The 13,256-nt window shown below is 34.5% G+C and overlaps 2 protein-coding genes across 2 annotated transcripts; one reads left to right on the top strand and one right to left on the bottom strand.

Annotated features, from left to right (window-relative positions):
- Positions 1–2,205: 2,205 nt before the first annotated feature.
- LOC107799439 (uncharacterized) lies at positions 2,206–4,275 on the bottom strand. Its single transcript, XM_016622550.2, has one exon. It carries the CDS (start codon positions 4,273–4,275, stop codon positions 2,206–2,208), a length of 2,070 nt encoding a protein of 689 aa, XP_016478036.2.
- A 5,514-nt stretch (positions 4,276–9,789) lies between these two features.
- On the top strand, positions 9,790–13,256 carry LOC142176123 (uncharacterized). The gene is made up of 6 exons (XM_075243195.1): positions 9,790–9,971; positions 10,056–10,372; positions 10,464–10,789; positions 10,927–11,105; positions 12,153–12,288; positions 13,176–13,256. Exons 1-6 carry the CDS (start codon positions 9,790–9,792, stop codon positions 13,254–13,256), a joined length of 1,221 nt encoding a protein of 406 aa, XP_075099296.1.

The following is a 13,256-nucleotide window of genomic DNA, read 5'->3' as shown; positions in this document are numbered from 1 at the left end:
ATCATTCTTTAGGTACCTTAGCAAATGAAATGCTGCTCTCAAATGGGGCTCCCTGGGTTTCTGCACAAACTGGCTTAAGTGTTGAACACCATATGCTATATCTAACCTAGTATTGGTCAAGAAATTCAACTTCCCTACTAACTTCCTATAATAGGTAGGATCCTGCAATTCTGCTCCTTCCTTGGCCTTTAGTTTCACATTTGGATCCAATGGTGAAGAGCAGGTCTTGTGTTCTAGGCAATCATACTCCTTTAGCAGGTTCAATGCAAACTTCCTTTGTGATATAATGACCCCATCTTCCTTGTACAGAACCTCTAATCCCAGGAAATAGTGAAGCTGTCCGAGATCCTTGATCCTGAATTGCTCATGTAGGAATCTCTTAAGTTGAGTAATTTCTTGTTCATCAGTCCCAGTTAACAGCACATCATCCACATACACAGCAATATACACTGAGTCACTTCCATTTCTCTTGTAAAAGAGTGAGTAGTCATACATGGAGTGTGTGTATCCTCTTGAATAAAGTGCCTCAGTTAACTTTGCATACCATTGTCTGCTTGCCTGCTTTAACCCATAAAGAGATTTATTCAGTTTGCATACCAGGCCTGGCTTGTCTAACACTAGCCCAGGTGGCACCTGCATATATACCTCTTCATTGAGATCTCCATGCAAGAAGGCATTGTTTACATCTAACTGTGAGATGAGCCAACCTTTCTTGACTGCTGTAGCTATTAAAGATCTGACTGTTGTCATCTTTACAACTGGGGAAAAAGTTTCTGTATAATCTATTCCTGCCTGTTGAGTGTACCCTTTAACAACTAATCTGGCCTTGAATCTCTCAATGCTACCATCTGCTTTGTGTTTCACTTTGTACACCCATCTACATCCAATTGCTTGCTTCCCAGGTGGTAGCACTACTAAGTCCCATGTATGGTTTGAATGTAATGCATCAAATTCATGTGTCATAGCAGCTTGCCATGCAGGATCAATAGCTGCCTCATCATATGATGATGGTTCCCTGTCATGACAAACATTTCTCACAAGAGCCTGACTATCAGGAGTTAGTAGATCAGAGGCAATGTGTTGATTTTCAGAAAATAAAGCATTTAGGGAAGTGAAATTATTCTTGAATTTAGGTAAGGAGTGGACATAGTCCTGTAGATATGTAGGAAGTTTATGAGTTCTGTGTGACTGCCTAGTTGGATGGATTTGTTCTGTATCTGTTTGTGCCATGTTGTGTTCTGATGGTGTGTTGTGTAGTGAGGAGCTAGATGTGTGTTCCTGATGATGTGTGGATATTCCATGAGATAAGGGATCAGCTGCATGTATAGGTGACATAGAGATAGGTGTGTTATCCTCATTTCCTTGGTCACTCAAGTTTTCAGTGGTCTGCATGTTTCCTGTGTTTTTAGGAAGATGTTCATCAAGAGAGTCAATGAAAGGAACAGGATAAAAGACAAGTGAGTTGGAAGACTTGTTTATGCTACAGTTAAAAGGAAAGATAGATTCATTAAACACCACATCTCTGGAAATGTAAATCTTTCTAGTGGCCAGGTTCAGAACTTTGTACCCCTTTGTGTTGAAAGGATACCCAACAAAGACATGAGGGGCAGTCCTGGGATTGAACTTGTCCCTATATGGTATTGGTATGGTGGGATAGCACAAGCATCCAAAACTCTTGAGATGAGAGTATTTTGGTTTCTTCTTATACAACAACTCATATGGGGTTTTATTGTTGATGGAATTGGATAGCAATCTGTTTATTATATATGTAGCACAGAGGACACACTCACCCCAATATCTCAGAGGTAATTTAGATTGGAAAAGGAGGGCTCTAGCTGTTTCAAGAAGGTATTTATGTTTTCTTTCTACCACACCATTTTGTTGTGGTGTATATGGGCAAGTTCTTTGATGAATGATTCCTTTGGACTGAAACAATTTGGTTGTTTCTCCACTGGTAAACTCTAGTCCATTGTCTGACCTTATGGACTTGATGTTGATACTAAACTGGTTTTCCACCAAGGACATGAAGTTTTTAAGAATATCAATAACATTACTCTTGCTAGACAAAAGATGTGTCCATGTAGATCTGCTATAGTCATCCACTATGGTGACAAAGTACTTGTGTTTATCATGTGTAGGGATATGATATGGACCCCATAGGTCAACATGCAAAAGCTCAAATATTTTGTTAGATACATTGGTTTTCTAAGGAAAAGGTAATCTTTCTTGTCTAGCCATTGGGCAAATGGTACAGGTAAAGGGTTGTTTAGGAGAGAAATTAGCAGGAATGGAAGTAATCCTTTTCATCTTCACAAAGGGAACATGTCCAAGCCTGTTATGCCACAACACATTTACATTATTTTCAGTCCAAGATTGAGGGAAGAAATCAGGCAATTTAGAAAATACATCCTCAAAATGAACATGTTTACTAGCACTTGCACATGAATTATTTACAATGAGAGAGGGAAAAGAGACACACTTATTGGTGTGGACTGGTACATTTACAGTGGAATGAGTTGGACAATGTGTGTCACAAGTGCAATAAGTAGAAATGACAGGAAGTCTAGAATTGTCCTTTTCTGCAAGACTTGCATTGTTTTTCTTTAAGCAACTTGGGCATAGGATGTATAGCCCATCATTCACTTTACCAATCACCAGAGGCCTCTTCATTGAAGGGGCCTGCAACACACAACAGAGATTGAAGAAAGCAACAATACAGCTTAAATGAGAAGTTAAAGAGTGGACAGAAATTAGATTGTATCTGAAAGTTGGAACATACATCACTTTATCTAGAGTGATCTTAGAATTGAGAATTACACTGCCTATTCCTGTCACCTTTACTTTATAGTCATTTGGAAGTATGACCAATAAGGGATAAGGTAGGTTGATTATATTGGTTAATAGGGATCTGTTGAAGGTCATGTTATTTGATGCCCCTGAATCTATAATCCATGAGTCAGCTTTGTTCTTGAAACATTCACATGAAAGTTTGCCAAAATCAATTGAGGAGGTACAAGCTACCATACCTGCAAAGTTTGCTGTTCCTGAAGTAGCATTGGTACCACCTCCATGATCTCCTATCCCAGATGACTGAAATTGTTGTAGCAGGGTCACCAACTGATTGTACTCTTCCTTGGTAAGGCTCACATTCTGAGGATTGTCATGACTAACATATCTATTCTGACTATCATTCTCTGCAGGTTGAGAATCAGTGGCTGCCACATGTGCATTGGCTAGGGTCCTGTTGAATTTGTTGCCTCTGTTGAATCTGTTGGCACCATTGCTGTTGGAACCTTGCCTTGTGTTTTGACTGAAACTGTTCTGTCCTGTGTTTGGATTCTGATAGTGACTAGAATTCTGTCCAAAATTCTGTGGATATCCATGAAGCTTGTAGCATTTCTCTTTAGTGTGGCCTGGCCTCTTGCAGTAGTCACAAAAACGTCTATTTCTGTTGTTGTGATTGTTGCTAGGAGAGTAACTTGTCCTGTATGTGTTAGGTCTGGTTGCTTTGGCATTCAAAGCTGATGATTCCAGTACCAGATGGCCAGTGGGCTTGATTTCCCTCTGTCTTTCTTCTTGGATTAACAGAGAAAAGGCTTGAGCAATTGAGGGAAGAGGATTCATCATCAATATGCTCCCTCGAACAACAGTATATGTCTCATTTAATCCCATAAGGAATTGTATGAGCCTCCTATCCTGCTCTGCTTTATGCATACTTTCCTTAGCCCCACACGAACAGTTGCAGGCACAATGAGATTTAGTAATCAAAGTATTGAGCTCCTCCCATAATTTCTTCATTTTCGTATAGTAACTGGTAATATCAAGTGATCCTTGAGACAGATCATTGATCTCCTTCTGAATTTGATACAACTTTGTTCCATTTGTTTGATCATATCGATCCTCAAGTTCTCTCCACAATTCAAATGCATTAGCTACGTATTCAACACTGTCTGCAATCTCTTTAGTCAAAGAGTTTAAGATCCATGATGTGACCATGTCATCACACCTCTCCCATAAGCGAAAGTTTGGAGAATCTAGATCTGGTCTTTTACAGTCTCCGTTAATAAATCCCAATTTATTCTTCACAGACAATGCTCGCATCACACTTCTTCTCCATGATCGATAACCAAAGCCATCAAAAAGAGCAGGGACTAGAGCTGCCCCAGGATTGTCAGATGGATGCATGTATAGAGGATTACTAATGTCAATGCCTGATTGACTCAGAGGCTCATTCACAGTTGGTACTGTTGGATTATCGTTCTCATCGGACCTCATATTTGTGAATTACAGAGAAATCTAAGAAACTTTGATATCTAAAAAATATAAGATGAATGAAATTTAATAATGATTCTCAGAGAATTGTGAATCAGAAGTAAAAGAAACCTCTTCTCAAGCTATATCTCGAAATTCATGGAGAAATGAATTTGTGTATGCGCGATTAGGTTTAGACGATCATCAACAAAGGAAGAACCAACAGATCTTGTGAATTGAATCAAAAATCGAAGCTCCCGCTCTGATACCATGTGAAGAAACCCAGTCGATGGAGCAACAGTCAAGCTCTTACTGTTATCTGAAGCTTATGCTTCAATGGAGATGAAGCAGTGGGTCGTCCACCATGAGAGCCCAGCGAGAGAGAAGAGAAAGGATGAGAGAAGGTTCCAGAATGTGTGTAATTTTCTGATCAATTGAATTAGAAAAAGTGAGTGGAAACACCACTATATACAAATCTAAAAACTAGGCACTAACTAAGCTAAGACAATTAACTAATTAAGAGAATTAACTAATTAAGAGAATAATATTATAGTTCTTAACATAGATAACTACAAACTTTATCTGTTTGTCATGATTTCTAGTTTTCACTAATGGTACCTTATTAAACTTACAAAATATACCAAATTGTCACGATTTCTAATTTTTACTAATGATACCTCATTAAACTAATTTTATTGATTCTAATTTACACTAATGGTACCTCTATAAACTTATCTCATTTACTTTACAAGATTGTCATAAGTTTTTACTTGTTTACAGCTATGACAAAAAGATAAAACTTATAACTATATTGATCATATTACAATAGTTTATTTGGTAAAGAATTCTACCAGATTGGCAGAGCTTAACTCAAACTACTTATTTATTTAACTTTACACAAGCTAAGACAACACGATGACTTTAAAGTATATGCATTCTACCAATATAGGCATAATTTCGCTCTGTTATAATCAACTTATTTACATGAATGGCGTGAGAACATAAGCTTATATCCATAGGACATATATGTCATTTGGCAAGCCTAATAAACATGCGAGGGCTATTTTGGCAACCAAGTTAAAACAGGAGATATTCTTTAAAGATCAAGCAAACGCGGGGCCACGCCACGCAAACTTTTGGCTAATAAAGAAATCTACACAATAACTAATATAATTTAACCTATTATAACAGGTTGTCTTTTTTTTTAGGTAACTAATTCAACTTAATAATGTAATTACCTATAATTATCTTTTGAATAACATACTTTTTTTATTATAGTAACACTCTCTACCTTCTTTAGGTAAGAGGTAAGATCTGCATACATTTTACTCTTCTCATACCTCACTAGTGAAATTATACTGAATTTGTTGCAAGAATCAAGATGTCCTTAATTGTCATAAATATTCATAGCATAAGTATCGCTAAAAGCTTATTTAAGTCACCGACCAAATGATGTCCTCTTAGCACTAACTGCAGAATTAAAGATTGCAAACGTGCCCTCTTTGAGCGGTAAAGAGTCCAACACTTGGTTACTTTTTGAATGTCAGCTCACCGTTGGTCAATATAATCTTTTCTTTGAGCTCATTATACAAAATGTAAAAATGTATGGACAGCTTGTGGAAAGCCAACACTATAAAAAACATTGTTTCGTTTGATTTGTTTAAACTTTAACGTAAGAAACTCATTTAGAGAGGTGCAGTAAAGTATTCTGTCCCACTAATGCTTTATCTGATTGGTTCATTAATATTTAATACTCTTAACCAGTAAGAATCAGGCAACCTTGTATTTCCCAATCAGTGTTTTCTTTTTCTTGACCTTTTGTCCGCTACTGTATCTACATGGTCAGCTTGTCTTTTTTCTACCAATTAGCCATGCCATCCTTTCCAGATTTCCACTTTGAAGTGCTTTTTATGCTAATTATGAGTTCGTCACTGTGCTTTAGTATATATTTTAGTTCGAGTAGCACAGAATAACTTGTATAATTAATCTCGACACTTGATGTGCAAAAGGAATAGTATCATCGCAATATATGTTTGATCACAATAAATGTAACACAAAGCAATAAATTGTTCCAATCCTAGCGAACTCGCTAATTATACTTTTTTAGCAATACTTAACAAGATAAAAGGAAGGCCGATATGTGCCGCACTCGTAACAATTAGGGGTGTACATAGGCCGGGTTGGTTCGAATTTTACAATTACCAAATCAAATTAATTATGTCGGGTTATTAAATTTAAAGACCAAACCAAACCAATAAAACTCGGGTTTTTCAATCTCGGTTTTTTGGGTTTTTCGGGGAGGGTTTTCCCGGTAAAGTATTTTCCAAGAAAATAATACAAAATATGAGATGTGTCATGGCATTATCCTAAAATATTCAACAATAAAGACAATAAAATTATGTAATATAAATATTGCTAATTAAAAAGCCATAATAAAAATAAACATAATCTAAAAGTACTAAGTCATGCTAAAATAAATAGATTAATAAGTGAGTATTAACTACATGACTAAACGCTAAAGAAAAATAAAAATAGGTTATGCATTTTTATCTAAATTATTGCAAAACAAAAAATAGATATTAAATACATTCTCGTTCGTAATATTGAATTGAATGTCTTTTGTTAGCATTAGTATTGATTTGATTTTGGTTTGGGCTTTTGTTAGCATTATTTAATTGGGGGATTTGCAGTCGTACCATATTTTTATGTCACCCTTTAACCTATACCCTATTTTTAAAAACTATTGATCTCGCAACCAACTAAAAAAAAATCCGTAATAATATGACCATTATACCCCTTCCAAAACATATAAAAGTTGCATCAAGAATACCCAGATTCAAATTCCAGATCTCCTCCGTATCTCCTCCGTCAGTCCGTCTCTCCTGAGATCGCCTCTCGCAACCAGATTCAAATTCAAATACATTGTAAGTATTCAAATTCATCTCCTGAATTCAAAATAGTTTTTGAATTATATGTTTTCTGATTGATTGATAGAAGTTGTTTGACGAACTTCACTGATATGCTGAATTTGCATTCTAAAGTTGTTTGACGATGAATTCTAACATTCTAATCCGACACATATGCTGAAACAAACTGAAGTTATTTAGTTCATATCTAAAAAATTCAACAAAACGAGCTGGCAAATAACACAACGAAGAAAAAATTATATTAAAATATTATATGAGTGTTTTAATATTTAAAACACCTATGCACAAAAAACTTCGGCATAGGTGCTGAAGTTTTTTTGTTAATATTTAAAAGCTAAAGTTTTCATATTACACTGGGTAAAAAAAAAATAAAACATCAATTAAAATTTCATATTGCACAAAAAACTTCGGCATAGGAGCTGAAGTTTTTTTAGTTAATATTTAAAAACTTCAGCTGGACGAGCTGAAGTTTTCCTCCTACACTGGTTAGAAAATAAAACATAAATTAAAATTTCATATTGCACAAAAAACTTCGGCACAGGTGCTGAAGTTTTTTAGTTAATCTGTAAAAACTTCGGCTAATGGAGCTGAAGTATTCCTCCTGCACTATGTATTTTATTATCATTTTTTGGAAAAACTTCATACCAAAAAAATAAAACATCAATTAAAATTTCATAATGCACAAAAAACTTCGGCATAAGTGCTGAAGTTTTTTAGTTAATATTTAAAAACTTCAGCAGGAGGAGCTGAAGTTTTCCTCCTACACTGGGTAAAAAATAAAAACATAAATTAAAATTTCATATTGCACAAAAAACTTCGACATAGGTGCTTAAGTTTTTTAGTTAATATTTAAAAACTTCAGCAGGAGGAGCTGAAGTTTTCCTCCTACACTATATATTTTATTATCATTTTTTGGAAAAACTTCATACCAAAAAATGCTTATGTTTTCAGGAATATGTAAAACATTTTTCATATAATTTTTTGTATGCTGAAGTTTTTTTAGTTCATCTGCTAAAAATGCTTAATATTTTGTCGTGCAATATGTAATTTTCGGATAAGTTTTTTGTTAATTGTTCTATTATTTTCTAAGTTTAAAAAGAATTTTTAGTTCATGCTTAAAGTTTTCATCAAGCACTGTATATTTTATTATTATATTTTGAAATAACTTCAGCCCAATGTGCTGAAGTTATTTAGTTTATTTCTAAATCTTCAGCATTTAATGAGCTAAAGTTGTTGTCCCTGCATTCATGAATCCCTGTCATACAGCTTTTTCAAAAACACTTCAGCTGATATGCTGAAGTTATTAAGCTTATTTCTAAAAACTTTTGCACTTAATAAGCTGAAGTATTTTGTGCAGCATTCATTAATTATGTCATACATCTTTTTCCAAAAAAATTCAGCAGAAGATGCCTAAGTGATTTAGTTCATTTGTAAAAATTTCAGCACAAACAATCTAAAAATTCTTCTGTTCACTTTCTTAATACTTGCCACTAAACATGAATCTGCAGGATGAGTTCGATTTGCGTTGTTATAACTTTCAATGGGAGTTGGAAAGTGATTTCAAATACTTGGATCATGATACAAAACTTGTTCTACTTAATAAGCACATATCATTTAATACTTTCCTGAAGAAAATTAGTGAAGTTGCAAATATTGATTCAACCAGATATGCACTAAAAGTATGATTTGATATCAAACTAAATACAAGTAAAGGAATGCTTGTAACTTCAGATGAAGAACTCAGTACCTGTATACATTTGCTTACAACTGATTCACCCTACAAGAATTGCCATTTCATAATCGAAAAAATGCAACCTTCAGAATCTGCAACATTCAAACATTCTCTTGCATATGAGATAGATTCAGAACCTTTTGTTGATTATCAACATGAAGTAGGACTGTCAATAATGGAAGTAGACAACGAGCTACAACCTTCTAACATTACAGCTGCTTCAGAATATATAATGTTGCAACAATTACCCCCTCCTTCAATAAATTCAAACCAGTTTGTCGTTGACCAACAAGAAGAAGGACAGCTAATAATGCAAATTGACAAGCAACACACAATCCAATAAACCTTTTTGTTACCTTCTGCAATGATAAGCAACAACGAAGATGAAGTAAACATGGAGCTTATACCGATAACATCAGATAGAATTGAAGAAATTGCTGAAAATTCTTGTGCTTCTCAGAAATCAAGAAAAAGGGTGAGGAGAAAGCTGAAAAAATCTCCACCATGTAAAATACTTAGGCACGATGTGTTGACTGAGGAAGTAAGAGTTGGATTAATTTTTGAGAACAAACAAAACATGACTAAATTTTTCTGCAGCTTGGAGATAAACTAAAAAGTTGAATTCACTGATGTTAGATCATGTTCAAAGAGATACGAGCTGAAATGCATCGTGGACAGATGTGGTTGGAATGTACATGCTACCAGAATAAAAAATTCCACACTATTCAGGGTGATAAAATATCATAACATCCATGAATGCTCGGTTGATGCAAGAAAATCATATCAGAAGCATGCTACATCAAATTTTATAAGTGAACAAATTATAGAACATGTTCAAACAAAAAGATAGAGGTTACACCAGCCTTTGTAGAAAATGAAATGAAAAAGAAAATTGGAATTGACATTGGTTATCACAAGGCACGACGTGCTATTCAAAAAGTTGTTACTTGCATAAGGGGAACACCTGAAGAGAACTATCAGATTCTTCCTTCATACTTATACATGATGGTGTGCAAAAACCCAGGAACGTACACAAGCATAAAAAGAGATGCACAGAATAGGTAACCATCAGCCTGAAGTTTCAAATGTTCCTATTTGAAAAACTTCACACCTTATGATTTGTTTTTTTGTGTTTCACTATACAGATTTGCTTACATGTTCTTTGCTCCTGCGGCATCAGTAGCTGGTTGGTCCTACTGTAGACTCGTTATTGCAGTAGATGCAACGTTTTTAAAGTCCAAATATTGTGGTGTTCTATTTGTTGTTGTATCAAAAGATACAAACAATCAAATCTTTCCTCTATGTTTTGGTGTAGCAGAATCAGAAAACAATGAGGCATACATTTGGTTCTTCGGGGAAATGAGAAAAACAATTCAAGTCCGTCGTGAATTGGTTTTCTTGTTAGATAGAAACCAGTCAATTGCAAATGGGATTAGAAAAGTTTTTCCAGAAGCTCAACATGGTATCTGCCTCTATCATTTTGAGAAAAAATTAAAGCAAAGCCACGGTAATAAATCTTTTTCAAAGTGCTGCAAGGTCATACAAACGTGAAGATTTTAATCAGTTAATGTCCCAACTCAAAAGTATTGACAAGAAAACATACAATTACATAATGGAAGAGCCTCCAGAGAGATGGGCTCGATCGTGGTTCCCACGGCGACGTTATGATATGCTAACAACAAACATGGCAGAATCAATGAATTCCATTTTACTAAAAGGGAGAGAAATGCCTATTTTAAGAATATTAGATTTCATCCAAGAAAGGTTAGGAGAGTGGTTTTACGAACGGAGAAAAAAGGCAAATGAAACTTTTCACAGAGTATCAATATGGGCAGAAGAAGAGATGACTAAGAAGATGGACTTGGCTTGTAAAATATTTGTGAGTATATTTATTAACTTCAGTTTTTTATATCTGTTGCAGTGATTTACTGCTTACATTTAAAAAAAATCATACTTTTTCTTTTTGAAGCAACAATACACTAATATAGTTTGTCTTAATTTTTTATTCCTTCTTAGGTGTTCAACCTTGATTCAATGTTGTTCAGAATAAATAGTGAAGGAATCGAATTCATTGCGGACTTAAAGAAGAGAACTTGTGACTGCCTGGAATTCCAACTTGATGAATTTCCCTCTCCACATGCAATTGCTGCTATTAATAAGAGATATCTGCAGAAATCTGATTACTGCTCAAATTGGTATTCAAAGAAAACATGGTTGAAAACATATGAAGGACATGTGAATACCGTGGGAGATCAAAAATCATGGGATATGCCACAAAATGTACAATCTGAGATCACAAAACCTCCCGATGTAGAGATTTTACAAGGAAGAAGATAAAAGAAGAGGCATATACCTGTGACTAAATCAGTACCATTTAAGTCTACCAAATGCAGTCGATGTAAAAAAGTTGGGCATAATAGAACAACTTGCTTGTGTTCTCCAGCACCTCATCCATATTCAAAGAAACACACTGAAAACTACTCCAACCTTCAATAATCCTTGGTCTGAATTTAGACTTTCATTATTGTATGACATATTTGAAATGTGATTTTTTTCATAGGAATAAAAAAAAGAAGCTCTTGGACTATTTTATATACTGCTAAAGTACAAATCACTCATTTTTGTTGCGCATGCTTATAGGTTTGGTTGCATTTTTAAAAAGTACGCAGTGACTTCTGCGAGAAAAAACCCCAGGTTACAGTATGTGAAATACATATCCTTAACACGAACACATACACATATACGCACACTCACACACACACACATACGCGATAACACACAAAAGAAAGACATGTACAAACAAAATCTTCAGCATCTCTAAGTTGAAGTTATAGAAAATGAACTTAATAACTTCAGCATATTCATTAATGAATAAGCTTAATGAAAAAAAGCACAGCATAAAAACATAAAAAAAGAATTACAAAAACTAAACATAAAAACCAACTAAGAAATATAAAGCAAATACCAACAAATAACAAGGATAATGCAATAGAAAGCTAAGAAAAAAGAGGATGAGAATTACATTGATACAAAAAGAGATGAGAATAACACACAAAGTACAAACAAAAACATCAGCTCTCTGGGCTGAAGTTATAAAAACTTCAGCTCTCTATGCTGAAGTAAACAAAAAAAACACAACATTAAAACATAAAAAAAGGATTACAAACACTAACAATCATCACCACCATCATTATCATCATCACAGTACTCCTCAATTTCTCTAAATATCTCATCATCATCAGTATCGGAGATAACTATAGGGTAGTCGGGAAAAAGACCACTGAATCCAAGGAGATCAATCTTCAACTTGTCGAAATCATCACGCAACTGACTTTGTTCAACGATTACTCTGTCTATAAGAGAAAGAAGAGTCTTCAGGTTGTTTTGCAGCTTGGAATAGTCGTTCCAGCTGGGAAACTGAAAACTATCAAACTACTGCACAACCTTGTCGAACGAGGTTGAATAACCTCCACAACTACGTTCCAAGTTAAGCCTGTTCTAGAATGATTCATTAGCAAAGAATTGTGGCATGTTTCTCTCCCAATCAGCCTTTATTTGATCCCATAAAAGCATAAGATCGGTTTGTTATTATACCACTCACACTTCAAAGTCTCCCACTTCTGCATGATTTCATCAAAATTAGGCTTCCTACTTCCGCTTCCACCAGACATTCTTTCTTTAACTAAAGCTAAAAGACTAAGGATGAATATAAATTTAAAGAAATATGATGGAAGTCTATGAATGACTGAAATTTTCAAGTGAAGAGATTGTTAATATAGACAAAGAATTCACCTAATCAATTTAATATCTATAAATGTAAAAGTAACTTTTCAGGTGTTTTTACTGTTTTACGTTCAAAGAAATTGAATGAAACAAGATAAGTAGGTGGTAAAACAAGTATGTGGTAAATGCAAAAAGAAATGTAACTTCAGCCCTAATAAGCCCACAGTTTTTCTATAGTAAAAAAATTACTTCAGCTTGAAAAATAACTTTTTGGATCATTTACTATATAGTCAAACAAATTTAAATGAAAGATGAAGTAGGTGACAAAAGACAAAAAGTAGATAGTAAATGAAAAAAAGATAAGTATCAACTTAAAAAAATACCAAAACATGCTGAAGTTTTTGTCATAAGCTTTTTCAAAAACTTCAGTCAATTGTGCTGAGGTTATTTAGTTCATTTATAAAACTTCAGCACATAATAAGCTGAAGTTTTTCATCGTGCATTCAATAGTTTTGTTATAAATGCTTTTTCAAAAACTTCAGCTCAATGTGCTGAAGTTTGTTAGTTCATTTCTGAAAACTTCAGCACTTGATGAGCTGAAGTTTTTCTCCTGGACTCGATAG

This window comes from Nicotiana tabacum, chromosome 22 (assembly GCF_000715075.1).
Source record: "Nicotiana tabacum cultivar K326 chromosome 22, ASM71507v2, whole genome shotgun sequence".
NCBI lineage: Eukaryota > Viridiplantae > Streptophyta > Magnoliopsida > Solanales > Solanaceae > Nicotiana > Nicotiana tabacum.
Note: the sequence above shows the minus strand (reverse complement) of the source record. Positions and strands in the feature narration are given on the sequence as shown.